The 27,731-nt window shown below is 50.6% G+C and overlaps 9 protein-coding genes across 9 annotated transcripts; 5 read left to right on the top strand and 4 right to left on the bottom strand.

The window, feature by feature from the left end:
* Positions 1 to 179: 179 nt before the first annotated feature.
* On the bottom strand, positions 180 to 2,659 carry BO87DRAFT_347401 (putative RNA splicing factor (Pad-1)). The gene is made up of 5 exons (XM_025620934.1): positions 2,531 to 2,659; positions 1,722 to 2,479; positions 1,358 to 1,666; positions 815 to 1,294; positions 180 to 757 (listed from the first exon to the last, which is right to left on the bottom strand). The coding sequence occupies exons 2-5, from the start codon at positions 2,387 to 2,389 to the stop codon at positions 499 to 501; spliced, it is 1,716 nt and encodes a 571-aa protein (XP_025484950.1). The 5' UTR covers positions 2,390 to 2,479; positions 2,531 to 2,659; the 3' UTR covers positions 180 to 498.
* Positions 2,660 to 3,162: 503 nt separating this feature from the next.
* Positions 3,163 to 4,394, bottom strand: BO87DRAFT_296609 (fatty acid alpha-hydroxylase; the record flags this gene model as incomplete). The annotated part of the gene is made up of 3 exons (XM_025618992.1): positions 3,163 to 3,310; positions 3,375 to 3,623; positions 3,676 to 4,394. The coding sequence occupies 3 exons, from the start codon at positions 4,392 to 4,394 to the stop codon at positions 3,163 to 3,165; spliced, it is 1,116 nt and encodes a 371-aa protein (XP_025484949.1).
* A 1,783-nt stretch (positions 4,395 to 6,177) lies between these two features.
* BO87DRAFT_229 (uncharacterized protein) lies at positions 6,178 to 7,198 on the bottom strand. Its single transcript, XM_025618746.1, has one exon. The coding sequence runs from the start codon at positions 6,974 to 6,976 to the stop codon at positions 6,275 to 6,277; it is 702 nt and encodes a 233-aa protein (XP_025484948.1). The 5' UTR covers positions 6,977 to 7,198; the 3' UTR covers positions 6,178 to 6,274.
* Positions 7,199 to 7,731: 533 nt separating this feature from the next.
* BO87DRAFT_371660 (uncharacterized protein) lies at positions 7,732 to 9,676 on the top strand. Its single transcript, XM_025622082.1, has one exon. It carries the CDS (start codon positions 8,034 to 8,036, stop codon positions 9,366 to 9,368), a length of 1,335 nt encoding a protein of 444 aa, XP_025484947.1. The 5' UTR covers positions 7,732 to 8,033; the 3' UTR covers positions 9,369 to 9,676.
* A 1,123-nt stretch (positions 9,677 to 10,799) lies between these two features.
* BO87DRAFT_295886 (uncharacterized protein) lies at positions 10,800 to 12,452 on the top strand (the record flags this gene model as incomplete). Its single annotated transcript, XM_025618967.1, has 2 exons — positions 10,800 to 11,682; positions 11,755 to 12,452. 2 exons carry the CDS (start codon positions 10,800 to 10,802, stop codon positions 12,450 to 12,452), a joined length of 1,581 nt encoding a protein of 526 aa, XP_025484946.1.
* Positions 12,453 to 13,231: 779 nt separating this feature from the next.
* BO87DRAFT_381547 (coatomer subunit delta) lies at positions 13,232 to 15,179 on the bottom strand (the record flags this gene model as incomplete). Its single annotated transcript, XM_025624560.1, has 4 exons — positions 13,232 to 14,144; positions 14,200 to 14,396; positions 14,455 to 14,898; positions 15,141 to 15,179. The coding sequence occupies 4 exons, from the start codon at positions 15,177 to 15,179 to the stop codon at positions 13,232 to 13,234; spliced, it is 1,593 nt and encodes a 530-aa protein (XP_025484945.1).
* A 275-nt stretch (positions 15,180 to 15,454) lies between these two features.
* Positions 15,455 to 18,089, top strand: BO87DRAFT_392186 (uncharacterized protein; the record flags this gene model as incomplete). Its single annotated transcript, XM_025624991.1, has 2 exons — positions 15,455 to 16,642; positions 16,695 to 18,089. 2 exons carry the CDS (start codon positions 15,455 to 15,457, stop codon positions 18,087 to 18,089), a joined length of 2,583 nt encoding a protein of 860 aa, XP_025484944.1.
* A 2,016-nt stretch (positions 18,090 to 20,105) lies between these two features.
* BO87DRAFT_53 (DUF803 domain membrane protein) lies at positions 20,106 to 22,247 on the top strand. The gene is made up of 8 exons (XM_025629358.1): positions 20,106 to 20,516; positions 20,594 to 20,637; positions 20,690 to 20,715; positions 20,820 to 20,910; positions 20,975 to 21,065; positions 21,121 to 21,281; positions 21,341 to 21,632; positions 21,687 to 22,247. The coding sequence occupies exons 1-8, from the start codon at positions 20,503 to 20,505 to the stop codon at positions 22,165 to 22,167; spliced, it is 1,200 nt and encodes a 399-aa protein (XP_025484943.1). The 5' UTR covers positions 20,106 to 20,502; the 3' UTR covers positions 22,168 to 22,247.
* A 662-nt stretch (positions 22,248 to 22,909) lies between these two features.
* BO87DRAFT_323060 (SacI domain protein) lies at positions 22,910 to 26,276 on the top strand. Its single transcript, XM_025620014.1, has 3 exons — positions 22,910 to 23,345; positions 23,477 to 24,207; positions 24,263 to 26,276. Exons 1-3 carry the CDS (start codon positions 23,135 to 23,137, stop codon positions 26,189 to 26,191), a joined length of 2,871 nt encoding a protein of 956 aa, XP_025484942.1. The 5' UTR covers positions 22,910 to 23,134; the 3' UTR covers positions 26,192 to 26,276.
* The last annotated feature ends 1,455 nt before the right edge of the window (positions 26,277 to 27,731 follow it).

The raw sequence follows: 27,731 nt of genomic DNA, 5'->3' as shown, positions 1-27,731 counted from the left end.
CAGTGTCCCTGTTATACGGTGTTGTGTTGGGAATGTTCTATGAGATGTTATACAATCTCATATTTGAGAAAGGGGAGCAACGGGAAATGTATGGTGGCATCTACAAAACACTGGCAGTACTTCAGTGAAGGACTCAGATGATGAAGTCATTAGTGATCTTGAAACTACAACAATCTTTTCATGACCGACAATTGTCAATTAACAAGGTTACGGAAAAAAACTATTTGGCGCTAACGCAATGTACAAATCCCTATAGACAAGATCATTCCACGAGGCTCTCGGCCTGATAGACAACCATAAAGGGTAAGATGTCAAGAAGACTGGCACCTACCAGGGGCAGTGTCATCCAAGCCAAGCACCATGCCGAAGCAACCGCTCAACAGTTCAAAGGCCAAAGTGTGGTCCGGCCGTCACAGATTGCACCTGGTAAGAGAGACAAATTAGATGTAATACCTACCCATATGTGGTCATGGTAGGCGCGGGCCGATGTCCTATACTTTAGATCGCTTTGGTTCGGGAGAACAGACTGCTGTAGACAGCATCGACGACGGGCTGGGCGGTGATCTGTCGACCACCAAAGAAACGCCCGTTCAGGCCCTTGATGGCGTTCTCGCCACCCTGGACGCGGTCGAACTTCAGGTAGATATCGCCTTGCGAGTTGGGATCTAGTGCAATGTGAACAACATGGCCATATTTGTCTTCGCACTCAGCGCGAACGTCATCCTCCAGCTCCTTAATCCAAGCTTCGCCCTCCTCCCTGCGAGATTGTTAGCTTCCAGATACCGATCAAGAGCGCTATGACAGGACAACTTACTCGTTGGGGTCGAACATGTTGCGGAGCATAACACACCGACTTGCCATGTTGACGTTAACAGGCAGAGGCTTGGCCTCAGTCTTGGGACGGAGCACCTTTTGCTGGTCGTCGGCAGCAGGCTCGGCTGGTTCATCTGTTCTTGCAAGCTTGCGCATCAATGCATCCCTACTGTAATTGTTGAAATTTACACCGGCAACATCCGTATCGTCCAATGCACTAGCACCGGCCCCCTTTTCGGAGTCACGGCCACCAGCGCGGTCGAAGCTGCTGGTACCGCCGGCTTGAACACCACGTCCTCCGTGACCCGAGAAAAGAGAGCCCTGGAAGTTATGTTGGTTTGCACCTTGGCTCTGCATGCGTTGTGCGTTCGAGTCAGGAGTGAACTTATCGTTGCCAAGGCCAACGCGAATTGCTCGACCAGCAAGGTCAAATCCATTCATCTTTTCCAAGGCCTCACGAGCCTGGTTTGGATCACGGAACCTATACACGGTGTTAGCAACATTTACTGATATTATGAGTAGAGTATGCCGGGGAAGAACTTACTGCACAAATCCATAACCCCTGCTGCGACCAGTCTCGTCCTTTTGCAGCTGGACAAATTCGAGTTCGCCAAAAGGCTCAAAGACGTTCTGGAGGTCACTTTCAGTGATGCTGAAATGAATGTTACCCACGTACAACCTGTGAAATGGAGCAGCGTGATTGTTGCCGCTGCTGGCCTCAGGATTGCGGGCCTGGCGGTTCTTTTCCGCTTCAGTCAATTGCGCGATAATGGGAATTCCTAGAAGTTTCTGTCCGGTAAGCTGGATAGCGGGTGCAACGGCGTCTTCGCTTTTGAACTCGACATAACCGACACTGGTGAAAGTCAGTTACACAGCTCTCCTATCATCTGGGAAGGAGATTAACTCACCCTTTAGACCGCCCACTGACACGGTCCTTGACGATCTGGGCTTCCTTGACAGGCCCGACTTTCTCAAAGAACGCAATCAGCTCCTTAGTTCTCAACCGCGCAGCAAGCTGCTGAACGAAAATGGTACGTCTGTCACGCTCATCCTCAGTAGGTTCTGGCGTCCTCTCGCGGCTTCGCGGGCTCGGGCTTCGTTTGCGTTCACGGCGAGTGCGTCTGTCTTCATCTCGCTCATCGCGACGGGAGCGGCCCGAGGGGCGGTAATAGCGATCATCGTAAGGCGACCGAGAGCGAGTGCGAGCCCGTCCACCACCGCGGTAGAAGTCGCCACCAGAGCGGTAGTCGTCACCGTAACGGTCACGACGAGACCGACGGCGTTCGCTATCACGACTCCTGCTCCTCTTTCTGCTTCTATGGCTTCCGTTAGCACTGCCATGTTCGCTTTTCGGGCTCTTCATGTCTTCATCTCCATCGATGTCTCGCGAGCGACGTCGATCACGGCTGCGGTCCCTGCGCTTGCGGTCCTTCTCTCGTGACCGATCGCGGTCCCGGCGGTCATTGCTGTCAGTTTTCGAGGAGGAGCGGTCATCGCGGTCCTGGGAACGGGGAGGGTCTTGAGATGGCGGAGCGGCTGTAGACTCGAGGAGAGCCTCAACATCGAGACCTGACATCTTGGTATATATGCTGCAATTTGTCTTTTCCTGGGCTAAACTGAACAGAAAACAAATGCAACGAAGATTGCGCGGAAAGGATTGAGGTCACTTTTGGCTTGGTTAGAGAGTGACGGCGTATCAAGCTTGACTTGAGCGAACCCTTCTGTTTCAAATCCGGAAGCCGGCAAGTTGTTTCTGACACTGTAATATAGATCTTCTCGATGCCGTATAATTAGGAGTCGGGGTAAGCGGATTCCCTACAGGAGTGGTGCTGTAGCTGAGGAGTGAGGTGAAGAGATGTGAAGATACTGTCCACCTCAATGTTCCGATGGCGTGGGATGCCGACACGTCACGTGGTCTTGGCGTCTTTGCCTCCTTATCTTTTGTCCTTTCATATTTTTTTTCGCGCCGACTAACACGGCTATGAACCACGGGTCATCTAGCACTCAACCGTACCCCGGCTTGAACTCATTTCATCGATAGTGTAGATGGGAGAAAGATTATATTATAAGCGGCCATATACTCTGTACAATAGTAGATAACGGTTTCACAAAAGCAACGAGTCATGGTCACATATCATGGAAGAATAACGTATAGTTTTCTTCATCCGGCCATGACAATCAATGTACATGAAAAGATTCACACAAGAAGTCCAACTCCGGATTGTCAGCGTGGGTAAGAATAAACACGCGTCGGCGACATTACTTCGTACATTAAAGATATGAATAGAGAGCAAATAATGGGGGAACACTGAGAAACCAGAGTATGAAGCATCAGGATGTCACGTATGTTCATTGGGTCTTCTTGGAAGACGGCATCTCAAGCTCAGTGCCGAAGACGCGGTCCCAAAAGCGACTAGTGACGCCAAAGCCATTGTCGAAGTCCGCGAAATGATGCTGGAGGTGGTACTTCTTGAGCGCCTTGTAGTAGGAAGGGAGGCTATAGATGAACATCAGCGGTTAGCAAATATTGAACGAAGAGCTTGGAGAATAGATTTACTCACTTGCGGTGGTGGAGGAAGTAGTGAGTCATGTCATAACAGACATAGCCGAAGACACCTCCACAGAAGACCGTCACAGCGGCATACCAGTTATAGAAGAACACCGTGTGCGCTAACTTCCAAAATGGGGCGGCCAAGACGACAAATAGAGTCGGTGGCATGACCAACCGATACTTGTCCATGGGTAGGTAATGATGGATTCCATGTAGCAGGAAGTGAAGGGTAAGACCAACGCGGTTATCAGGAAGCCACCTACGAAGCATTAGCACCAGCAATTAGAGATGAATGGGGCAGAGCGTCATACTTATCGATGTGAAACAAGAACCTATGCATGACATACTCTATCAAGGTCCAGAGGAAGAGACCACCGACCCAATAAGCAGCGGCAGCCGGCACATTCGCCAGTCCAGAGAAACCAACGATAGTCCCATATGTGACTGGAGGAAGCCACATGATAGGAACAACATACCAAGCTGTCTTGCTCAAAGGTTCAAGGAAGTTTCCAAAGAGCGGCGCGGACTCCCCACCCTTGTAATGACGCGGGCGATGGATCTGATCCAGGTAAAACTCCTTGGTGAACCCGCTGTTCCACAGCTGGAGAAGAAGAGGCTTGTTGAGATCCAAAAACTTATGTGTCTGATAATCCTTGGTAGGATCGGTCTCTACCGACAGGTCCTCTTCGCAAGACAAGCCAGTTGTTGCAAACACCGCCTGCTGTTCTTTTGATTGAGGGGTGCACCCATTTGCTGCCTTCCCGTTGGGTTCCGACGAGACAAACCCAACAAGACATTCGTCCAGAATTTCGTATGCCGAATCCGAATGGGCGTGGGATGCCGGATCGCGCAGTATCTCCGTCACATCTTTGCCAGCATATTCGAGGACCAACTCTTCACCACCGGGATGACCGGCGACAAAGTCAGTAACGTCATAGACCTTTGATCCCAGGGTCACATAGCACGAGTTGGCATCATTGTGAGACTCGACCTCGGCCGGGGTGAAAGCTGGAAGGGTTCTGCCAGGCATGGTCGTCGCAAGGCAAAAGCCTAAAGAGCCAGTACCGTGTTGCGAAATCGAGGGACGGAGGGAAGAGACGAAAGTCTGGAGGTAAGGGATGTAATGCGAGAGTCGTAGTTGGACGGATAGCGATCAGTTGTGGTGCAAACCGCTATAAATGGCTGAGGGAGAAGTGGCGTGAGCTTCAAAATATCGAGCAGGGATCACGGGTCCGAGGCTCCGAAGGAAAAATTCGCTGAACCACTGAAACAACAGAGCACAACAATCGCAAAAGTCTAGCAGCACTGCTACAACACAGCAAGGTCGATTCTGTGAAGTTTGTGTGACTGAAAAAGCAATAAGTTCTTCTCTCCTCTATACAAAGAGCGACCGTGTGGCTCACCATAAGAGGAGGCGCTTCCTCAGGCCGTCGGGGATACAACGGGAATCTGCGGAAGGCACTAGTCCTCTTTGGGAATTGCCCCTGAGTGGCTATCTTAGTAAGCAGTGGACGGACTTTTGTGCCTAAGGCCTATACAAGGCATCTATAAGGCAGCGACAGGCGCTTGACCGAAACAAGAGGCTAGCTGAACGGCTGAAGGGGTTTAAGTGGGCAAGGTAGTACAGAGTACTACGGATACGAGGCTACAAAAGGAAGGCGCCCAGTTTTTGGGTCAAAAAAGAAACGCAGGTTTATGGTTCACACTTAATATGGAGCTCCTGCCAAATTAGCGACGGCATGCAGCAATATAACCCCCAAGTATAGCACTAAGCTACCGCAATACTCTCGCACTTCTGAGGCTAATCTTGCGACAATGTAGGTAAGACTGGCTACCGCTTTGCCCAAGACACTACTGTGGACTGTGTTGCTTATCAGATGTATGACCCCAATGAGATATCATTCCTTGGATTGTGTGGTCAACACGTACGCATGGGTGCAGTGATCATAGCTGGGCGCAAAATGGAGCCACGGTGGTCTCCATCCAATATGGAGTGCATCTACGGAGTAAATTGCCCGATCACATGAGCCCATACAAGATAGTCGCGGATGCCGGTACCGAGTCACTGTTGTGGTGCTGTCTTTCAGTGTCAGTAGTCTAGCAGTAGCTACTGCGCACCCACTATCTACATGATATCCGTCAAGTGATGGCCTGATCGTCAATAATCCTGCCTACCGGTTCATGCGACCAATGACAGACCAATCCGGTTTTTGGTGGTATTTGGTGGGACTCCATCCGGGATGTCTCTTTTTGCCTAGTAGAGTACGGGTTTAAGTGGGTTTTGGCTCTGCGTGTGCGAGGGAGCAAAATACTACTCCGTACACTGTACCATCATATCTCGGTCTGTGGAGTTTGGATCCCGGGCACTGGTCACTCGCCGTCCGAGGCAAAAGCATGGCGGCCTGAAACTGTCTCCAAGCGGATCTCCTCCCAAAGCATGCCTCTTTTACTATCGGGGGTCGTCAAAGCGTCGATGGCAGCTGAACACTGGGGCGGATCTGGGACGCATCACAAGACCCCCGACAGTCGGATGTATCACAGTACGTCTAGAGCTCTGAGCTTTGGGTGGCTTTTTCGGAATATGAGAAATGAGGCTGTCATCCGAACAAGCAGTGTGGCGTGCCTGATGGTCAAAGTCTGGCCAAAACGAGCCATTATGAGCAGGTTCCGAAACCAAAAGTATAATAGCAACTAACGACGTTGAGAGTTGGGACATGAGATCGGCAAGCAAGAGACTATCTAGATAGTAGTTGACGGTTGAATGGGGAGGGTAAGCGCTGGGCAGAAAGCACTAGTAAGCGAGGATGGGGAGGACTCGAGTTACTAAACGCCCAGCCGAATCGAATTCAACGCCCGAACAGAAAAAGTTCAGCAGTAAATTATGCTCCATTTCCACAATCTGGTGAAGCGCTACTGGCCACATCGCATCCCGTGTTCCTCATAATAGCTAGCTACTGCTATTTTAAATCTATCTATATTTACTTTCGTACTTGCCTTCGCCACACACACAGCCAGTGTAATCACGATTTCTAAGTGGTCCCCCTCTGCCGGGAAGGGCGAAATTACGGGCTGGATAATGACCCGCCCGCTGCGTATGCGGCGTAAGTTGCGTAACATTTCCACTGTGCCGGATCGCTCGTTCCGACAAGGCGGGTTCGCCCCTGTCCGTATGGGGAAAAGGAAGGATGGAGGCTGGAGCTGGAGTGGATGAAGTTGACGGGGCACTGGGCGTGCACTGGGCATGGCTGGATGAGTAGGACAAGGTCTTTCTGGTGGGTTACACTTGTGCCCAATAACCGGACAGGATTGACTTGAACAATTGGAGAGGAAAAGAGAAAAGAGAGAGAGATGGGGCAACCAAGAGAAAAAGGGAGAGGAGGGGGAGGGGGGAAGAGGGAAGAGAAGGGGGGGGCCGAGATGGATGATGGACTGATGCCTTTTCGGAGGGAAGACTTTTGATTTGAAAGTTGAAACCGGGTATGGAGTAGTTGTCGAGAAGTCAAGGCGATCTCCATGGATGGAAATCATTTGGAGATCATCAGAAGTGGAGGAGCTAAAAAGAAACTTGCAATATGAATTGAACGGCTTGATTGGAAAGTGAAAATGCTCCATGGTTTATGGTGGCCATGGTTCACAGATAGATTACCTCTCACTCATGCACAACTCCCTCTCTGTTGATGACTATTTCCCTGGTTTCTCGGTTTGGTTACTGGCCATCTCCGTACTGCGCGGTACTTTAGCATACAGTTTTCCTCCGTTCCAGCCGCAAAGTCAGTCTCTGATCGGTAAGAGAATGTATCGGCCGGTGGGGAGTCCCTCGGTGTTTCCCCGTGTCGCGCGGCTCCGTCTGTCGATGGAGTCTAGTTGACTCGACTTGACCAAGCTTGGGATAAGGTATGTCCCATTCTCATTCATGCATTCATTCGCTCGTTCTTTACATTCATTCCTCGCCCATTAACTCATGCTTTTTTTCCGCCTTCATTTGCATTGACTGAATTCAGGTCGAAGTCAACTTATTTTAGGTGCATTCATTTTTCTCATTGGAATAGTAACAGCCTATAAATTGATTAGCCAAATATATGAATGAGTGTACGGAGTATGTTGGTGCCAGAAAAACAAATCAGTGTAGAGCAAAGCAGACTTCCCGTTCGGCAGATTTCTCTTTCTCTCGATTCCCCCTCTTACTGTACTTTCAATTTAAGAAAAAACGGATGGAGATCTGCTTGATCCGATTCCTCCTTCGAACCGCATCCGAACCGGTCCCCCCCTCAACCCCTGTCGACTGATCATGTCGAGCTAAATGTCGGAAAAGTGGAGACGGTGTTCAATTGTCAATCATTTTGTCTCGACCGAGTCGACCAGTCAAGGGACTGGAAGTGGATTTTACCTCCATTCTAATTAGTGTACCTCAGTAGCTCAACGGGAAGAAAGCTCCCTGAGCCAGAAAGTGAGGGAAACAAAGAAGAGAAAGAAAAGAGACACACACACACACACAGACATAGTTAACCTGTTCTTTCCCTCGTCCTCTTCCCAACCCTTTCATCTCTTCACTCACTCCACTCTCCCTCTTTCTCTTCCTTCCCTCTTCCCTCCCCTCTCTTCTCTTCTTTCCCCTAAACCTCCGCCCCCTCACTTTTCTTGTCGCTTGTCAACCTTGTCTCTCACCACAATGGATACGTTTTCGTCGTCGGACAGTCCGTCCTTCCCCGGCAACCGCATTGTGTCCTACCTACGAACTTTGGCCAAGTCCAAGTCCGAACTGCCTTACGGACTGCCTGTGTGTGTGTCTCCCTCTCACACGGTTACCAACACGGACTCGCTCCTTCATCTCGCGTCCTTGGTCGGCCCCCATATCAGCATCCTTCAGGTTCACGCAGATATCATCGATGACTGGTCCGAGGAAACGGTTCGCCAATTGACCACTTTGGCTAGAAAGCATGGCTTTTTGATCTGGGAAAGTGGTCGGATTCTCAATTCCACCGTTGACGTTGTCGGTCGGCAGAAGTCTGAATCGAGAGAAGTACGGAATGGGGTGGTCGACTTGATACGGAAGAAGTACACTAGGGGTGTGGTGAAGCCAGCATCATGGGCGGGCATGTCGACAGCCTGGGCTTCGGGGGCCGCTGTTTACAACCAGGAAGCCGACATCTTGATTCCGACCTTGAAGGCTGCCGCTCGGGAGGCAGTGGCAGACGCTGTGCAGACCATCAGAACTGAAATCACCGCCGACAGTTTCGCAAATGAGCAATCCAACAGCGATCAAGACTCGGCACAATCCCAACATCTTACGGAGTATGTCGTCGACCAAAGTGGCCTGGGACTGCCCCCACGGAAGGCCTCGACTATCTCCCTTACCCAAACAATCACCCAGCATACCGAAGATTCTGCCGATTATCCCTTGGAATCACCTCAGTTCGAGCGCCATGGCTTCGAGTTTGGAACTTTGAGTCCATCTACGATACCTGAGGATCTTCCTCCCCCGCCTCTTCTGGCCCGTGGTCTAGTACTTTGTTTGCCATCCAGGACCGATACTTCCTTTACTCCCGACTACCGTCAGAGCTGCATAGCTGCTGCCCGTGCCAATCAAGATTTCGTGGTGGGATTCCTCTGTGGTGAACCATGGCATCTTGCCTCGCAGAGAAGCGACATCTTTGAGACAGGCCTTTCTGGTTACAACGATGAGCAGCAGCAGCTGAGCCCATACTCGTCGGATGACGACGAGGAGCTGCCACACTTTGCGCTGTTCTCTCCCATCTGCCAAGGTGGACAGCCGCTCGACGGCAGCGAGGAAGATGAGGAGATGGGAGAGGAGGACGAGACACCTCTGCCTGAGACCACGATACCACTTGAATCCCTCAACCCTCTCGCCGCAAAACTATTCTATGCTGCTGGGAAGGCATTCAAACTCCGCGAAGCAACCAGCCAGGAAAATGGAATCATGCATAAATCCGACACCACAAAAAGTTGTCAGATCTTGCACATTCCTATCGTCTCGTTGCCGTGAAGAGGCACCGCTGGGAAATTCCTTACAGCATACGCCATATCTCTCCTTTTGATTTCGAATAACTAATCACCTATTCTGTTCGCACATATACATATTTATTTCGCTACTATGTCTTTTAAAGCAACAATATCGCACAAGGGAGGTCTGGAGTTAAGCGCTGTCAAAACCATTTCGTTCTGTCATGTTCTGTTATTACCATCTTCTGAGTACAACATTAGGGGGTCAGAAACCATCTGTGACTACAGCCAAAGAGCATAGCAGATTTTAGCATCACCAGGCTCGGGTAATACAAGAATTCCAAATACAAATGCAATGACCACTAAAACGTAAGCATCCGATCGGGGCATATAGCAGCCCGAGCTAAATTGCAACGGCGCCATTTAGAAAGGTGTCTAGAACTCTAGATCCAATCCCTCAGGTTCTAAATTCATTGTAGCCTCATTCCCTGCAGCGGTCGGGACCGACGCCGGCCGAGCACTCCCCAGGCATCTGGGGAGATGCTATAAGAGCCCCTTACGATGATCTTGATCCTTTTTGGGTTGAGCAGACTGTATGTGGGTACGAATGATAACATCTAGCCCGAACTCGAACTCGAGGGCCACGTTTTTGCGGTCAAGATAGTATAATAGACTGAGCATTTCAACAACCTTTTTTTTTCGGGTTGACAAATTGGTTATTATCAAAGGCCCAATTCCATTGCCAGATAATCACTAGTGTAGTTGTATGTATTGGCCCATGAGTGACTTGCTACTTACTAGTAGTAGGTATTAGTAGGTTGGCATGGTGCTCTATAGTAGTTCTGACAGTATGCCGGGTACTATCCAGATAGTTTGCTGCTCGGATTTATATGTCTTCCGTTTCAGTGAGTGTCGGTCATCGACGGCGATTGCAGTAAGAATCATACCACTCGCTTCTTCCAGATACAGTAAATTGCTTTATACATATTATTTTCGATTAGCACGAAACTAGTCCACAACTGAAAAAGAAGGTGCCAAACTAAGATGAGGAGAGGAGAATAAACGGCTTTGAAGTATCCCCGCGGTGGGTCACATGACGATATGGCTCGAAGAGGCAATTCTTTCGATCCAACCACCACTTCTTTCGATCCACATCTCTTATTTGCACACATATTGTTTCCATCATACTTTGAAGAATATGTTTGGCTTCTCGATATGAGAAGGCTGCACATAGCGTCATAATGCCAGAGTTGTTCCGGCCAGTGGCCTCCAAACGATAACTTAACCTCTGGCGGATATCCCACTTCCTACCTCTGGCAGGAGTACAGATTCCACGGAACCTTGTTTCGAAGCTACGAGGAGCTTGTTCAAGATACCCCAATGCTGTCATCAATTGTGCCGAGAGAGAGATCACCTATTATAACCTCCCCTAAGGATATCGCGAACAAATCCAACTGCACAAGATCAGCTCATCATGGACTCGGAAGGTGCCCCGGAATCTCAACAGGAGAGCTTAACTTCTGGAATAGGTGATTTGTCCATAAAGGCAGCCACAGGCCATTTGGAAGGCACGCATCAGACAAATGGCGTGGCTCATTCATTGCCTGATTTAGAGGAGTCGGCTGCTCCCTACAAAGTCATCTTGCAGACCGGCGACGTGATCGTTGAATACTTCGATCCTGAATCTGATATTGCAACACAATCGGAGGCGCGCCATCGTCGGTGGCGAGTCTCCAGCGATGATTTGACACAAAATAGTCCGTATTTTCGGGCCCTTCTTGACCCGCATAAATTCTCCGAAGGTCGTCAACTCATGCAGCAGAAAATGATGCATCAGAAGCTTTTGAATGACGAACCGGCGAACGCTGCGTCATCCAACAGCCCGAATGCAGAAGTGAGGTATTTACCTGTCGTGATTCTCCCGAGCAAACATGTCGCATCGAGGCTTGGGTTGGATGCCATCAAATTGTTTCTGGAGATCCTGTCCTTCAACTCCTTTGAAGAGGAACAGAAGTGTTCATTTGATGCGGACTTAAAGTCTTTACCTGTGTCTCTGATTGCAAGACTACTGGGGCTAGCGGACGCCTTCAACTCTCCGCATGTCGTCCGGGAATCTCTCAAGAGAGCCGGTTACGCTTATGGGAAAGGGAAATATCAACCCTCCAAATTTGATTCTTCTTTACTGAAGCTGAGTGAGGATCGCATCCGGCAAACCATCTTCGTAGCGCGGATACTGGACGAGCCAGTCATATACAAAGTGATGTCCCATGCCCTACTGGTTCTTGGCTCGAAGACTTGGGCAAACGGTGTCGAGCCTCCGGTTACTCCTACCCACCCCTGGCGCTATCTGCCTAACGGTATAGAAGGTATCCTCATCAAACCCGTCACGCCTTTCCACTCCATTGTCAAGCACGCTAACCATATTCCAGAGGAGATCTACTTCCGCCGACAATGTGTCCTGAACACCATTACCGACCTCCAAGCCTACTTCCTCAGGGTCTACGGCGCTTTGGAAGACCCCGAGCCCCCCAAACCCTTTGTCCCACGACAACCACTCGCACCAGCCATCAACCAAGCGCGTCCCTTCCAATGCCGCTACGGCTTTGGCAACTCCAGTGCCTGCGACGCCTTCCACCTAGGACAGATGACCCGATTCTTCTCTCTTCGCACAAAGACCATCTTTCTCGGCTCGACCTTAATCGATCCCGACTTCACCCTCGACTCAGACACCGACTCCACACCTGAACAACCACCGGCGCCACCATCAGATATAACAGCCATCATAGCCTCCCTCAAACAATGCCCTGACTACCAAATAGACCCAAACCACGTCGGCTGCGGCATTCGCCGCCGCTTCCTCCCCCCACTGGATTGCATAGAACGCTTCGTCGGCGACGGACGGGGCCTCCTCGGAATCGATTTCCACTCATGGACCGGCCAGGAATGGCCCTTTGCAACCTCGTTCTCATGGGCTAATCGCACCCTTCCTCGCGCAAACGTCATCGATATCCGTATCTCTAAATTGAGCGCTGTACATGGAGGAAGCGGTGCTCGACTCTCATTCACCTCTCAAGAGGAGAACGCTAGGTTACTGTTCACCGCAAAAAAGAGGAACTGGGAGGCTTAGCCCAGCCTCATTCTTGGCCGAAGCCTAGCGTTGAGTCTAGCCTAGAGCTCTTGGCTTCCAACTTGCGCGGCATTCAATTTTCTACGTTCTGAGAGGGTTGGTTATGTGTTCTCGCACGGGATACAGATATGAACCATGTCTTTGTATTGATATGTTGATATTTACCACCCGTAATGGGAAACTTTGTGTATATAACTCATGTGATTTGGATAGAGAACATTTACTACCCACGTGAAACGAACAAGGTACTACTCTTTGCGACATACATCATAGTGTTTGTCAACCAGTCCGATAAAGAAACTGGAGGATATTAACACCACGAAGGCATCTTTGTCACTTTGGGTGCACAGCACACATACGCACCCATGGTCAGAACACAGTAGAATGACTGTACTCGTGATTACTGCTATTGTGACCGGAAAGTATCTATGAGGTATGCCAATGAGAATCAGAGTTATGCCTCACTTTGGTATCATTCCGGACCCTACAATAACTCCACATGAGATATTCTTCTTCTGGACTATGTTTGCCAAGGTATGTAGCAACCGCTCTGAAATGCTAGATACGGACCAGCATGGATGACGATGTATGGCGCAATCTTATAGTGAATACATATAGAAAGTAAAAGAGAAAAAGGAGGCTTATATTGGAGAATAAAACAAATAAAAGAACCGTGGTCAAAAAGCATAAGACACAACTCGCAGAAACCCAAATGGGCAGTCCGAACGTCATTAGTACTCTATACACCCAAGCAACGGAGACATGAGAAACAAAAGAATCTACTCGATGACATATCCCTCGGCGACGCTCTTCACATCCTTGGAGTAGCCAGTGCTCTCGCCCTCCATCTCCAAGAGAGTGATGTCGTTTACGTCGACCTCGACGAAGGGGTTAGCCTTCGAGAAATGCACGTTCATGGGGAAGAACTCGTTCTCATCTCCGTCGCCTGTGGACTCGAACTCGAAGCTGCCAGATGCGTTGCTCTCATCCACGGTTCCGATGTTCCAATCCAGGCTGTCTCCGGATACTTCGTAGACGGCGTCGAAGCTGGACACTGCCGGTTCTGTGGCGCCGTAGGGGATAGTGACGACGACGTCGCGCAGAGTGTCAGATCCAGTCAGTTCGTACTCGATGGTAACGGTGGTCGAGTCGGAGCCCTTGTTCACCCAGACGGTGAACGAGATGGGGAGGATATCGGCGTTGTCCGATCCAGAGCTTGCGACACGCCAGCGCAGCACACCAATGGAGTTGTTAGCCGGGAACCTCTTGGACGTATCCTTCAATTGAATTGCGGAAGAGTTTGTGAAGACGGCTTTGTCGACATTAGGGTGGGTGCGGAATTGCGCACCATGCGTGGGGTTAGCGTGGAGGTCGAGCTTGAGTTTGGTGAAAGCTGGGTCGGAGATTCGGAGTTGCAGATCACCCTTCACCTCGAAGGATTTCAGTGCACCCTCACGTGTAAGAGTAGCAGAGATTGTCTCTGCGATTGTGATGTGGACAGGATCCCGGTCCGTTGACAGCGAGGCACGGGCGGAGGACACCTTTTCGGCGATCGGCGTCGAGGCTTGTGGTGTCACCAAGGGGCTGGACTCTTCAACTTCAGGACCAAGGTCGCCGCGCACTTTCTCGTATATGTCGGTGGTTTTGGACTTCTTGCCAAGTTGCATGCCCTTGCCGCGGGTGGGTAACGGCCTGGAGTAGGGAAATGTTAGAGACAGCGAGCAGAGATAAAGATGGATGCACGCACTTAGCGAAAGACTTCTTCTTCTCTGCCTCATAGGTGTCGTAGGTATCGGGAACAGCTGGCCGGGAGGGGGGAGTATAGACGGGGTAGGAGGGCGCCCGGGGAGCCATAGAGCGGCCAGATTTGGCGGCCTCTTTCCGCTGCATCTCCAGCTGCTTCGCCTTCCTTTTGCGCTCCTCGCTGGCCTCGAGTTCTTTGTTCTATACCCAGCAATGTCAGCCATCCATTGACAGTATACCCAGGTGAGGGTATACATACTCTTTCAATAATCTCCTGAATTCTCTCCTCGTGACTCTCCATTTCCAGGAAGGTCTTGATCTGAGTAAGGGACAGATTCTCCCTGTACCCCAGAGTCACCAATTCATCGTAGGCACTAAGCAATTCAAAAGCATTGCGCAGAATCTCCCTCTCATCCAAGCTCTTACAGATGCTGGTGGTGACTTGGGCGAAAAGGTGGAGACTGTCGATGTCCTGCAAGATGTTCGACTGGCGGTTCGTAATCAGGACGATGTATAGCTCGTCCAGAGGCTGGTATACGAAGCGGACATTGTCCTGCTCCACGGTCGTATGCTGAGTACCGGAGTCGGCCAGTTTGGGGAAGGAAGCGAGCAAGGCCTCGATTCTTGAGCGAGCAATCTCACGGAATTGGCGCGAAAGTACGGCCTTGCCCCCGCGGGTGCATATGGAGGCTGCGAGGACGACCTGTTGTTTGTGCGCGATTGTTAGCAGAGCTCTAGGATACAGTCGAATACCCGGGATCGAACCATGGCTGTGTGGATGAAGGTCAGATGTCTAGTAAGAAGTGATAACTTTTCGTCCAGATGACAGCAATCTCCCGACGGACGAATGTCTGGTAGGCGTGTCTTGACGTCGAAGCCACGGGGAGTCGCTTGCTGTTCTCTTCGTCCCCGTTGGCCCGTGCGCCGCGCTACCCCCTCGCTTACCGCAGCACAAGAAGCTTCACTTTGCCTCGACCTCTCCATTTGCACCTTACAAGTCAACCTTTTCCCTTGACCTTTCCCCACAACTTATTCAGGGACCAAACTGTCGTCACCGCAGACGCAGTTGCACTTTTCACCGTCCTCGGGTGAATCCATCCCTAGTGTTAAAGGCAGCTCACAAAATCTGTTGTTGGGTTGCTTTCAGGCACACCCCGAGATCGCCACGCGGAAACTTTTGACGCGTCTCTGTCCTTCTGTTGTAACACCGATCGTATATCGATGACATGATAACCGCTTCTTCGCTTGCACCTACCAACATGGAGATCTCTGTGGCCGACGATAAGATGGAGATGGCTTCCCCCTATCAAGGGCATGTGGATGACTTCGATATTGATATCGATATCATGGAAGACCAGGCCTCCGTTACCGACAAAGATATGATGGTAGCGGACGAATATTTCGAATACGATCACGAAGGTGCTCCCGATGAGGATATGGTCGATGATGTTGCCGAGCCGACTATGGTTGATGCCGATGAACCTTATACCGGAGCCGACTACACCGTGGAAATGCAGGACGAGAATGAACGTATTTATGAAGCGGAAATGCTCGAAGACGACTACGAAGAAGACAACGATACCCCTGTTGCTGAAGCTCAAGACGAAATGCCGACATCATCCGAAGCTCAGAACCAAGCGGTAGAAGGAGCGCAAGTGCCAGAACAGAGTGCTGTGATGCCCGTTGATAAGAAAAACGCTGAGCAGGAACTCCAAGAGGAGCCCCGGACGGAACAACAAAGTCATGCAGATGCACATAATGACCACCCGCAAGATATTGAGCAACCTATCGACCAACCAGAAGAGCATGTCCCACAGCAGCCCGAAATAGACACAGCCGAGTCGACCGAAATCAAAAAGCCCCTCGATGGTACCAACACGGTGGAGCAACAGTCTCATCATGTCGCGGAACAAGACGATCGGGAAGAGACCGCTAATAACGCCGACCAGCCTCGGGTCCTTGAGAGCGGTCCCAGCGACGTTGAACCTCCAGCTGATGCGTACAAGGATCCAGCTGAAAAGCTAGAGGGTACAGTAGAAGAAGAGCATGAGGGACAAGGCCAAGAAGGAGAAGGAGAGGAGGGGAAAGTAGAGGCAGAGGCACAGGGGGGTGAAGCAGGACATAATGAAGAGGAAACTAAGGTCACAGGAACTCAGGACCGCTCTGCAGAGGCGCAAGACGTCGATCACCTAGTCGAGCGAGGAGCTCCGGCGACGGAACGCACGCCCCTGTATCCGGTCAAAGTCTATTATCAAGACAACGAAATCTCACTGTTCCCTCCTCGGGAAGGCGACTCATCGGAGACGTTCTTTCTTGAGGATGAGAGCTTGGCTTTTGGTTCTTTCGGCAAACTGCTCGGTTCGTGCCGTGAGGTATTACGTGAACATATCGGAGATAGTGAGGTTCTTGTTGTAGATGTCGAGGCATTGAATATTCAACTAACCGAGGTTTGTCACTCGTGAATCCCTTCTATTAGGCAAATACTAACCACGACTATAGGACTCACTTCACATTGACAAGGTCACACTACATCAGATTGTAGATTTGTACCTCCGTCTTTGCCACAATGACGGGGTGGAAGAGCCGGAAGCGCTCTATCTTAGCTTGAGCACAAGGCCCACAGTTGCTGCAGAGCTATCCTCTCTCTCTATAGCTGCAAACGAAGGGAAAGGTCTGTCGGAAGTTTACTGGGATGGTTACGGCGAAGCAGAGGCAGCCTCCGCGGAAGTTTACGAGGAGAACCAAGAAGTTGATATTCCGGACGATCTTCAGCAGGAATCCTCTGAAGCAGAGGATGCTCACAGTGATTCCGAAGACAACTACGAGCCTGATGTCGATTCGACGCTCCAGACAGGCGCTGCTGAACAACAGCAAGAAGGGCATGGCGACCAAGCCCATGAGGACCATGATCAAGCAGCTTCAGATAACGATGATGCAGTTGGCCCCGCTTCAAGTGACGTTCGGGAAGGCGATGATGACCAGGACAGCAACCGCCATGAGGCTCATCAGGCCGAACCCGAGTCTGTGGAGTCTGTTGATCAATACGAGCTGAACGAGTCGTATGAATCAGAAGAGCAGTCAGAGTCCACTGCTACGGTGACTCAACAGCCCCTGCCTGACTCAGCAGACGGTCTGGCCGATCATGATCATGATCATGACGAGCATGAGACTGAGCATTATGGCACGGGAGTTGCTGATGAAGAAGCCTGCCCGGAAGAGGAAACTAATGTAGATGCTACTGAACACTACGACTATCAAGAAGATGCGGACGCAGCCGAAGCTGCCGATATTCCCGGAGAAGCAGATGAGGAATTCGATGGCGATGCGACGGCAACGGATGTGCAAGAACCAGACGATTTCCAGGATATTCACGACAGCGATCAAGTCCAGGATGGCACAGTCGACGCTGACTTCCATGGCCTTGAGAACGATGACGGAGATATCCACCGTAGCGGTCCAGGCGAAGAGGCACCGAATCAGACTGAAACGGTTCCGGATAGTGTCTCCCAGGAAACCCCAGAGATCACCAACAAATCTGCCGAGGATTTGGAGGATGACTCACTAGGTACTGCGGAAGATCTGCTAAAGAGCCCCAGAAAGGAAGACAATCGACATGCCGCCGAGGACACTAATGCGGACGAGCTCGAAGAGCCGGGAGAAATCCACGATGAATCCGAAGAAGCACCCGCCACACACGATGACGCCGAAGAGTTGACATTCGACGATGAAGACTACTTGGATCTGGGAGTCCAGGATGAACTGGCTGCCGGCGATGAGGCAGATCTTGCCAAGTCACCAAGTCGCGGTCCAACGAAACGTCATCGCGAAGCAGAGGATGAGTTTGAGTTCACTGAAACCCCTTCTCCGGATGCAAAACGTTCTCGGTCGTCCTAAATCTCTCTTTCCTACCCACACCATCCATTCACCTTGCCCTTTTGCACACAAACAACTCCTCCTTCCCTGGGATTCGAGCTTTGCTTAGGCTCTATCTAACGATTCCAGCATATTGGGACCGGGCTGGTCTGATATGACGTTCACGATCATTGGGCAGCCCTGATATGTGACGAGTCACTAATGATGTTTCCGAAAGATGGCATCGGTCAATGAAGTGCGGAGACTTTGCAGCCATGCAATCCAGATAAGGTACGTGATACTTCGATAACTCCCCCCCCTCATGTTTCCTCCCACCGGACTGGTATGGCCGGGGCAATGTTTCAGCATCGCCTTGGGCACTCCACATACGGGGTGTAAAACTTAGGTTTGTACTTGATACCTCCCACTATTCCAAGTATTATTCTTGCCCTTGTGTTTTTTGTTATTCTTCTTTGGTCAGTGATACCATGATGAAGGTCTTTTGTGGCGTCTGGGAGTGGATACGCATCTCTACTGTACTCGATGCAAGGCGTTGTTATCATGTTGAATCCAGGTAGCTTCCGCGCTGGCGGGATAGCGATAGTTGAATTTCTCTGCGTCTAATCTCCTTGGGAGTTACAAAATGACAGATTTTTTTTTTTACTTTGATCTGAGTTGCAATCTTTATCAGAATGTAATAGATACACAGAAGGTTCCTTAATGAAAAGAAAATTGTCCCAAAGCTGAGACAGCTTGCTAGATAAGGAAGGAAGACGCTGGAACGTGCTCTTGTTGATGACCGTGCTACTGGGTAGACGATCGACATTATCTAGGAAAGCAGAGCACTGATGCAGGTGAGATTGGACAGGTCTAATATCCCGATAAGATGGGAAGAATATAAGCTACTTCTACTGAGTTACTAGTAATGGGTGGATTGGTGTGATGAGTTCAATCACAGGCCATGCCAAGACGGTAGACACACGATGCTCAGACGGTCGGTAAACACCGCAGGGATTGAAGCTAATCCCAGGCAGGAGATGAAATTGAACCCCGGAACCAGAATTGAGGCGAGGGTTCCTATTCTTAGTCGGCCACCTTACGTTTCAAAACGCCGATCGGATACTGAAACCAGGCTCCTCAAGGGGGGCCGGGCTGTGGCTGGCACGCCTTGATTGGGTCATTGGAATGGCCACCGTTGCCCTTCTTTTCAGGCTTCATTACACTGTACCAGAACTTGACCTTTTAAAAGGCATAACTAGTTAGTAGTAACTAAACGACTGGTGGTTATCTAATCCTCCATTTATACGTACGGTATGTGTAATGCTCCCGCTTTCCCATGTGAAGCAAAGCTAGGCTGAGGTAGTACTGAGAAGTCCAGGAGAGTAGTAGAGGTGATAATATTGAGGAGAACAGAGACTCAATTACTCAATTGCATCAGCATATGGTATCAGCAGCTCTGAGAAACTAACTAGATTACTACCCTAGTTGTCGAGACAGGAGTTCTCCCCCTATGACTTGCTCGACAGACATAAGTGGTGCTTACCTATATTTAGAGGGAATCTAGTAAGTTAGCAGCAGCAGCAGTAAGTAGTATTAGTAGGGATCATTCCTGGCTTGTACAGAAAATAAAGTACTGCCTAGGTATGGTAAGTTTTAATTAAACGCTGGTAACGCTGGAAACATTGCTTGGTTGCTTCAGCCGAGGACAACTTGGCTGGTGGGTGTCGGTCACGCTGTCGCCAAAAAGGAAGATTAACTGGTGTCTGTCCTCTTTGGAACAACGGCGACCGCCTCTTTGTCTTCTTTTCCTTTTGTCTACTCCCAGCTTAGGCTTTTCCGCATAATTCCTGCTGTTCAAGTTCACCCAGAATCTCGCCCTTCTATCAGCCAAATCTCGCCCCCAGCCCGTAATATCTTGGGGGTTTGCCTCCCTCACTCGCTTCAACCACTTACGCGCGTCCAGATCCGGGCCGGTTCCGTCTGAAGGGGAAAAACCCCACCGCACGAGCGCAGGCAGCCAGCCTCTAGGATCAGACAAGGTCAACTAACAAGCTCTCCTTCGATCGCAGGAGTTCTCGACCCCCCCAAACTTAACTGCCGCATCAAGGCTGCAGCATCTGTCCCTGTCCGGCTTACTCGCTCCTTTCTGCCACCCAAGCAATTTTTTTTTTTCTTACTCTTGCCATTTGTTGTTGTTGTCGTTGTTACTGCTCCTCCAGTCCTTACCTAGGCGCTGTCGCTATTGTCTTTGGACTGCCGGTCATTGTTGGCGCGCGCTGCCGAATGCGGCTCCAGGTTGTCAAGTCAACTCAGTCATCAACCACGCCAACCCGTCCATTCTAGCCTTCCCATCGCGCTTCCCTTCAGCTCCGGCTCGGACTACACCTGTCCCAACACTCGTTAACATTGAAGTCGCTCAATTGCAAGGAGCATTCCGCTCCAAGAGTTTCTCACGATGATTTCCGAAAAGTATGATGCGTTTTGTTTCCAATCTCTTGGCCCGTTGGGACCATCGCCGGATTCGCAATGTACTGACCGTGGCGTAGGTATATCGGCCTCATTCTGGCCATTACATCAACAATGGCGATCGGTATGAGTCTTTCGTATTGCATTTACTCTGTGCAAGAGCTGATAAGTACTAGGTACAAGTTTCGTCATTACGAAAAAGGTTCGTTTGTGTCCAATCGCCGCCGATGACCTGCCGCGCGGAATTGCCTCTCGTCGATTCTATCGACCCTCATCTCGAACAAACGACTGATATCTATCATATAGGGCTTGATGCAAGCATCCGAGAGGCATGGCTTTGAAGGAGAGGGTTTCTCATATCTCAAGAGTCCCATATGGTGGGGAGGAGTGGTTACATGTACGACAGGCCCTGATCTATCGATTGTCGCTTGAACGAGTGGAGCTGACTGGTGGTGATGTAGTGGCCGTTGGAGAAGTCGCCAATTTCGCAGCCTACGCCTTCGCCCCTGCTATCCTTGTCACGCCCTTGGGTGCGCTAAGTGTCCTGATCGGGTGAGGCTCCCCTTCACAGACCGAAGTTACTATACAATGGGCTAACAGGCCATAGTGCTGTTCTTGGATCATATTTCCTCAAGGAAAGACTGGGTACACTTGGGAAACTAGGATGTGCGATGTGCCTCCTTGGCTCCGTCGTCATCGTCCTTCATGCGCCCCCAGACAAGCCGGTGGAGAGAATTGATGAGATCCTGGGCTACGCGCTGCAACCAGGTATGGACCGACAAATCAATCTCATATTCCGGTTGTTAGCTGACACATCTCGCTTATAGGATTCTTGATTTACTGTCTCGCTGTTGCCATCTTCTCTACCGTCATGATTTACCGCGTCGCCCCCGTTTACGGCAGAAAGAACCCTCTGATTTACATTTCCATCTGCTCCACAGTCGGCTCCGTCTCAGTTATGTCAATCAAGGCATTTGGTATTGCGGTGAAGCTCACGTTGGGAGGCAACAATCAGTTCACGCAGGCTTCGACCTACGTTTTCATGATTGTCACGGGCTTTTGCATTTTGACGCAGATGAACTACATCAACAAGGCGCTGAACCAATTTTCTACTTCAATGTAGGTGCATGTCGAGCTTGCAAGCCGTGTGCGACTGCTAATGATGTCTGACAGCGTCAACCCCCTCTACTATGTCACCTTTACGACTGCGACCCTGTGCGCCTCATTTATCCTTTTCAAGGGATTCAACACCACCGACGCTGTTAACACCATCTCCTTGCTCTGTGGATTTTTGATCATCTTCTCCGGTGTATATCTTCTGAATCTTTCCCGACACGACCCAGATGGACGACAGATGCTCAACGCGAAACTTGACGATGAAGGAATCCCAACGGACGGAATCGCCGGATTCCAGACTCGGAGGTCCATGCAATCCCGCCGCAGCAACGAGCCTCATCGCCGGAGCTCTTCGGGGACTTACATGAACGGGCACGGAGACCGTGAAGGGCTTATGCGTGCCTATGATGTCGAGAACCAGGCATTCGGGCTGTCCGACCTAGCCGGGGACAGCGACGGAGAGCCAGGTCCTATTTACAAGCGAAGCGAAGAAGTAGATCATTCTTCTCATCAGCCCAACAAGCAATCCGCACTATAGAATGATGCGACGCCTGACTGGTTTTTCATTTGCCTGCCGGCTACATTTACGACCCAGAATATTGCTGTGACGTTTTCCTTTTATATGCTGTGCTTCTCAACTTGCTTTTCTCCTTTCTCCACCCACTTTGTTCCTCCTCTCACCCCCCCTCGATGACCTCTATCTATCACCCCGTGGTTTGTGTTGATGGCTGCTTATTGGATGCATTGTACTTTTACTTCCCTCTCCAAGCGCGAGGAAATACCAGGACGAGGAACAAGAGATGCCCATGAATGATTTGGATGTGCATTGGGATTGTTTGTTTGAGTTTGTTTTCTTTTTCTTCTTACTATTGCTGGTTATCCCCTCTTCTGGCATAGATCGCGGGCGAATCGACTGCGATAGATCCGAACTGTATATAGGCCCTAGGATAAACTTGGCAAGATAGATCTTTGTGTATTGACGCGCGCGGACCTGGCTGTGAGACCATTACTCCAGTGGGATTCTTTCGACTTGACTAGGTACACAGTAGATTTCTACTTATCTTCTATGAAAAAAAAGTAACTAATTGACCACTTAGTGGCTGGGGCGCAGGTGACGTAAAGGGAGGATGGGAGAAGCCCCTCGAGATCGGGCAGATTCTTGGTTTGTGGTTGGGTTTGGCCGCCCAGTGGGGTTGGCGGTTGAAGATCGATGATGTCGGCTTCTCTCTGCCTTGTTGTTCTGACAGGCGTTGGGATTAGTCTTGGACTAGTGCATCTACCGACCTTCGTTTGCCGGATGGCCTGTTCTACAAATTCCCCACTGCGGACGCCATAATTTGGAAGATATATGTTCGAGCTATGGTGTGGATGGACAGGCTTGAAGAAATGTTCGGCTCTGCAGCAGCTTAGGCACCGCATCGTCCACTGCTGCTTCGCTTGCCTCGGAGCTCTTTGCGCTTCCCCACTGACCGCGACCGTCGCAACCCCGCGAAAGCTCAAGCGACATGCCGGGCTTGCTGCGAAAGCTAGTCATCATCGCCGCTGCCGATGGCTTGATCCTTCAATCTTCCGGCAATGCATTGAGACATACTGGGACTAATGAGCCTAGTTCTCTCCGCATCGACTACAAGACCAACAAGGTCTCCTCGCTCCCCGCGCCGGCCTCGGACCTGGACGAGGATGGAGACTCCGGCTTAGAGGCTTATGGCCTTGTCGGTAAGCAGCCCGTTTTTTGTTTGAATATTAGTGTAGCTGTTCTCTACGCTGGATATTCCATCTTGTGCTGGCTGTTTATATCCCGATTAGTTACAAAAATCCCCATAGCTAACGTCCAACGCGCTTCAAAGGGCTGCTATCAGTTGCGTCATATTCTTTCCTCATCTCTATCACTCAGCGGCAACAAGTGGCTCAGATACAGGGCAAGCCCATTTATGCTGTGACTAATGTGGCGGTAATCCCGACCTCGTCGCAAGCCGAGGCGATTCGCGCGATCTCTCAGGCAAAGGAGAGCCTGTCTCACGGAGAAGGTGGGCCGGGAGAGACTGCCTCCGATGACAGTAGCACGATATCGGACACCGAGACTGAAGGCGGCGACACTGAAGTTGGCACGGTGCCAGCTTCCCCTGAGCAGGAAGTCACTCATTCCCGGGCTCGCAGTGTCGGCAGCATCGCTGAAGATGTGATTGGGAAGAGAGTACGATTCGGACGTTTTGCTGCAAATTGGCTCTCAAGGAAAACTCTTGGTTTGCCCGGCCTTGGTACTGTAGGTCATAATCCTGCAGAGCCGCTCGTGGAAGATGACAAGGGGGAGCCGGAGACCATATCCTCTGAGGTGAATGATGAACGTTCAAGCCCCGTTTCAGAGAGTCATGATGCAACGCCTAAAACACTTGGAGAGCCGTTTCCCTCCGATCCAACCGTGGAGTTGCTTCCGAAGTTGCTACGTTATACCAAGATGATCTTTTCTTCCCAGAATTTCTTCTTTGCATATGATTACGATCTCACCAGACAGTTCGGGACGCAGGAAGAGTCGTCTCTCAAAACGCATCTGCCGTCGCACAAGATCGTTGATGAACTGGTATTAGCCTTTCCTTTGTGACGGACAGTATGCACGTGCTAATTCTCGTCTTCAGTACTTTTGGAACCGGCATCTGATGTCTCCCTTTATCGCAGCTGATGCCCACAACTATGTCCTTCCGTTGATGCAAGGTTTTGTTGGCCAGCGAGAGTTCACCGTTGAGGCTGCCGAGACTACGGCTGAGGATCAGTCCTCAGACACGGAAAAGCCGAACGAGGAGCTCAAGGAAGGACGCATACTGGGTGACAAACAAGAGGCAGAAGCTGTTCAAACCAGCGAGAAGAAGCGTGATTATCTACTTACCCTGATCTCGCGGCGATCTGTTAAGCGCCCAGGTCTACGATACCTACGTCGCGGTGTTGATGACTTTGGGAATACTGCCAACTTTGTGGAGACTGAACAGATTCTCTCCGTCCCGGATTGGGATCCGTCCCATAATGCTTACTCGTACCTTCAAATACGTGGATCAATCCCACTGTACTTTTCGCAGTCGCCATACGCTTTCAAGCCCGTCCCTGTACTGCACCACTCTACCGAAACGAACCAACTCGCCTTTGACCGACACTTCAGGAATCTGAGTCGGAGATACGGGAAGATCCAGGGAGTCTCCCTTATTGACAAGCAAGCCGGAGAGTTAAAGCTCGGAGAGCAATATGAGAAGTTTGCAAAGGCTTTGAATGAGTCAGGTGGTATAGATGGTGTGCCGCTTGCACTGGAGTGGTTTGACTTCCACCACGAGTGTCGCGGTATGAAATTCGAGAATGTGAGCCGCCTGGTGAAGGAACTAGAGGATACTTTGAGCGAATTTGGTGATACTGTTATCCGCAACGACACTGTCCTCCAGTCGCAAAAGGGTATTGTGCGCACGAATTGCATGGACTGTCTTGACCGCACTGGGGTCGCGCAATGCGCCTTTGGCCAATGGGCTCTAGAGCGGGAATTGAAGGGCGAGGGCATCAACATTGATCTTGGCCGTGATTCATCTACTCGGTGGTTCAATACTCTATGGGCAGATAACGGGGATGCCATTTCGAAGCAATACTCCTCGACAGCTGCCCTGAAGGGTGACTACACTAGGACCCGGAAACGGAATTATCGAGGAGCACTAAATGACTTTGGTCTGACACTCTCCCGTTATTACAACAACATTGTCAACGACTACTTCTCGCAGGCGTGCATTGACTATCTGCTGGGCAATGTCTCCACCCAGGCCTTCCAGGAATTCGCGGTAGAGATGCAGACTACGGACCCAGGAATCTCGGTTCAGAAGCTCAGGCAGAATGCGATCGACACCAGTTGCAAGATTGTTATTAGCGACCAGTCCGAAGAGTTCCTGGGCGGGTGGACAATGTTAACCCCCCGGCAGCCGAATACCTTGAGGACCATGCCATTCGAGGAGGCGGTGCTTCTACTCACAGACGCAGCTATCTACAGCTGTCGCTTCGACTGGAACGTCGACAAGGTGCTATCGTATGAACGCATTGACCTGCATTCCGTGACCCGGATCAACTATGGCACCTACATCACGTCGGTCTTGACCGAGGCCCAGGCCGACGAGCAGAACAACGTGGGGTTAGTGATTGAGTATCTTGCTGACGACGAGAACGCGCTGCGGGTCAACACCCGCTCCCTCCAGAGTCAGGTTACCTCGCAAACCCTCGACAGCAACGCGCGCCCCAGCACCGAGTGGAACATGTATGCGTGGTTCAAGGGGACTCCCCGATCGACCACCCGACTCATCGCGTTCAAGGCGCTCCCGCAGAACTCGACGGGGGCGACGGTGAGGCAGCCGGATTGGGTGCGCAGTATCTGCGAGGAGATCGAGCGGGCCATGAGAGCAGGCAAGACACGACATGATGATGATGACAGAACGCAGACTTCCATTATCGAGCCGTCAGACATTATATCGGTCGAAGAGGCAAAGAAGCGGACAGGATATCTGGAGCATTTGGTCTACGACATCAAGAAATTGGTGTGGGCGTAGACTGGGGGGTGGTAGAGGTTTCGGTCATTTCTTTGATAAATCAAGTGACTTTCTGCACAAGAGCATAGTAATAATGATGTCCATTACTTCCAGAAAGTAACCATCTATGGGTAATGAATGCATTCATTGTTGGAATACATACATCAGTACTAACAACTACCTACTCCTTCATACTAGTCAACTTTCAGGGTTAAATAGATCACCGCTCCACTCTATGCACGCGATCAGGGCGGACGGAACGATTTTCTGAGATACGTACGTAAGTAAGCTAGCTCTTAAGGGATCCCTCGTGGGAGGTGTGCACGATGGCATCGGAGTTCTCTCTCTGACAGGTCATTTCTGGCATCGTGATGGCCTCCTCTGCCGCGCTGCCGACCGGGTCTCACGATACATACGTCCTGCTGGAACTGGAAGACTGGAGGTGGATGGGTGGGTGGGGGGGGAAATGATAAGTTACCGATTTCGACACTAGGATTTTCCGGGATTGGTATCCATGCATGGTGAGTACGGAGTAGTAGAGAGGAAGGTATTCTTGGTGGTTCTGGGGAGATAGATACACCTTGGGGGGGGGGGGATAAATGCATGGTTGGTTCGGCATGGAGGTAGGTACTAACAGTCGGAGTGAACTGCAGAATTGTATCAAACATGAATACTGTTGTATTTCCTATGATTATTGGGGATAAAGGTGCGTATCTATCCAGTATGTCTGCTGCCCCTCGCTGGGCTGTGTCCGAAGGTAAAAGGTATGTATCAGAAGGTAACTGGGGGGAAACAAAGTGTATCAGTCATAGTCGCTGATTACCATACCGGGCAGTTAGTTGCCTTCGTCTGCCTGGCGGTGGCATGTTTATTACCGTTTCGCTGGTTACCGCGGCCACCAGACCTCTGAAAGATAGAGGGACATCCCCAGTGACGATACCAGTGATGAACATGAACATGTACATTCCTCTTCCATGGATGTATTCCTGCCCATCGCATCGTCCCAACTGGATGATCAGCTAGACTTCATCCATCTGGCTGGGTACAGAGGCAGTGGACTAGAATACTAGGTGGCTTCCTCTTTGCTTCAAATACATATAGCCTGAATCATTTTTCCCTTCTTCATAACCAGCCAGCCAAATTTTCCCGACGTAAGGAAGGTGCTTGGAAGTACTGCTACAACCCAAGGAAGTATCTCCGGGTGCACGGCCTCTTCCATGTAAAGAACCAGTGCCAGGAGGACCACTACTTAGTGCCACAACCACTCAGAACTTTGGTAGCTTTGGTAGTGGTGGTTGCTAAGTAGGATTGTCTGTCTCCTTTGCCTCTCTGCCTCTGCCTCTGCCTCTGCCTCTCTCTCCCTCTCCCTCCCTCTCTCTCAGTCTTTCTCACTCACAGTCTCTCTCCGCCAGCCAGGGGAATTTTCTCTTGTCGTCACCGGACAGCCTTCTGGCTCCATTGCGACTACTTTGGTCCACTTGGGAATATTTTGTGCACTTGAATTGCGCTTTTTCTACTGTGAACATCGGATTGTTCTTTTTTTCTTTTTTTTTTTTTTTTT

The sequence above is a fragment of the Aspergillus neoniger genome (genome assembly GCF_003184625.1).
Source record: "Aspergillus neoniger CBS 115656 unplaced genomic scaffold BO87scaffold_1, whole genome shotgun sequence".
NCBI classification, from domain to species: Eukaryota; Fungi; Ascomycota; class Eurotiomycetes; order Eurotiales; family Aspergillaceae; genus Aspergillus; species Aspergillus neoniger.
The sequence above is the reverse complement of the archived record's forward strand: the minus strand, read 5'-3'. Positions and strand labels throughout refer to the sequence as shown.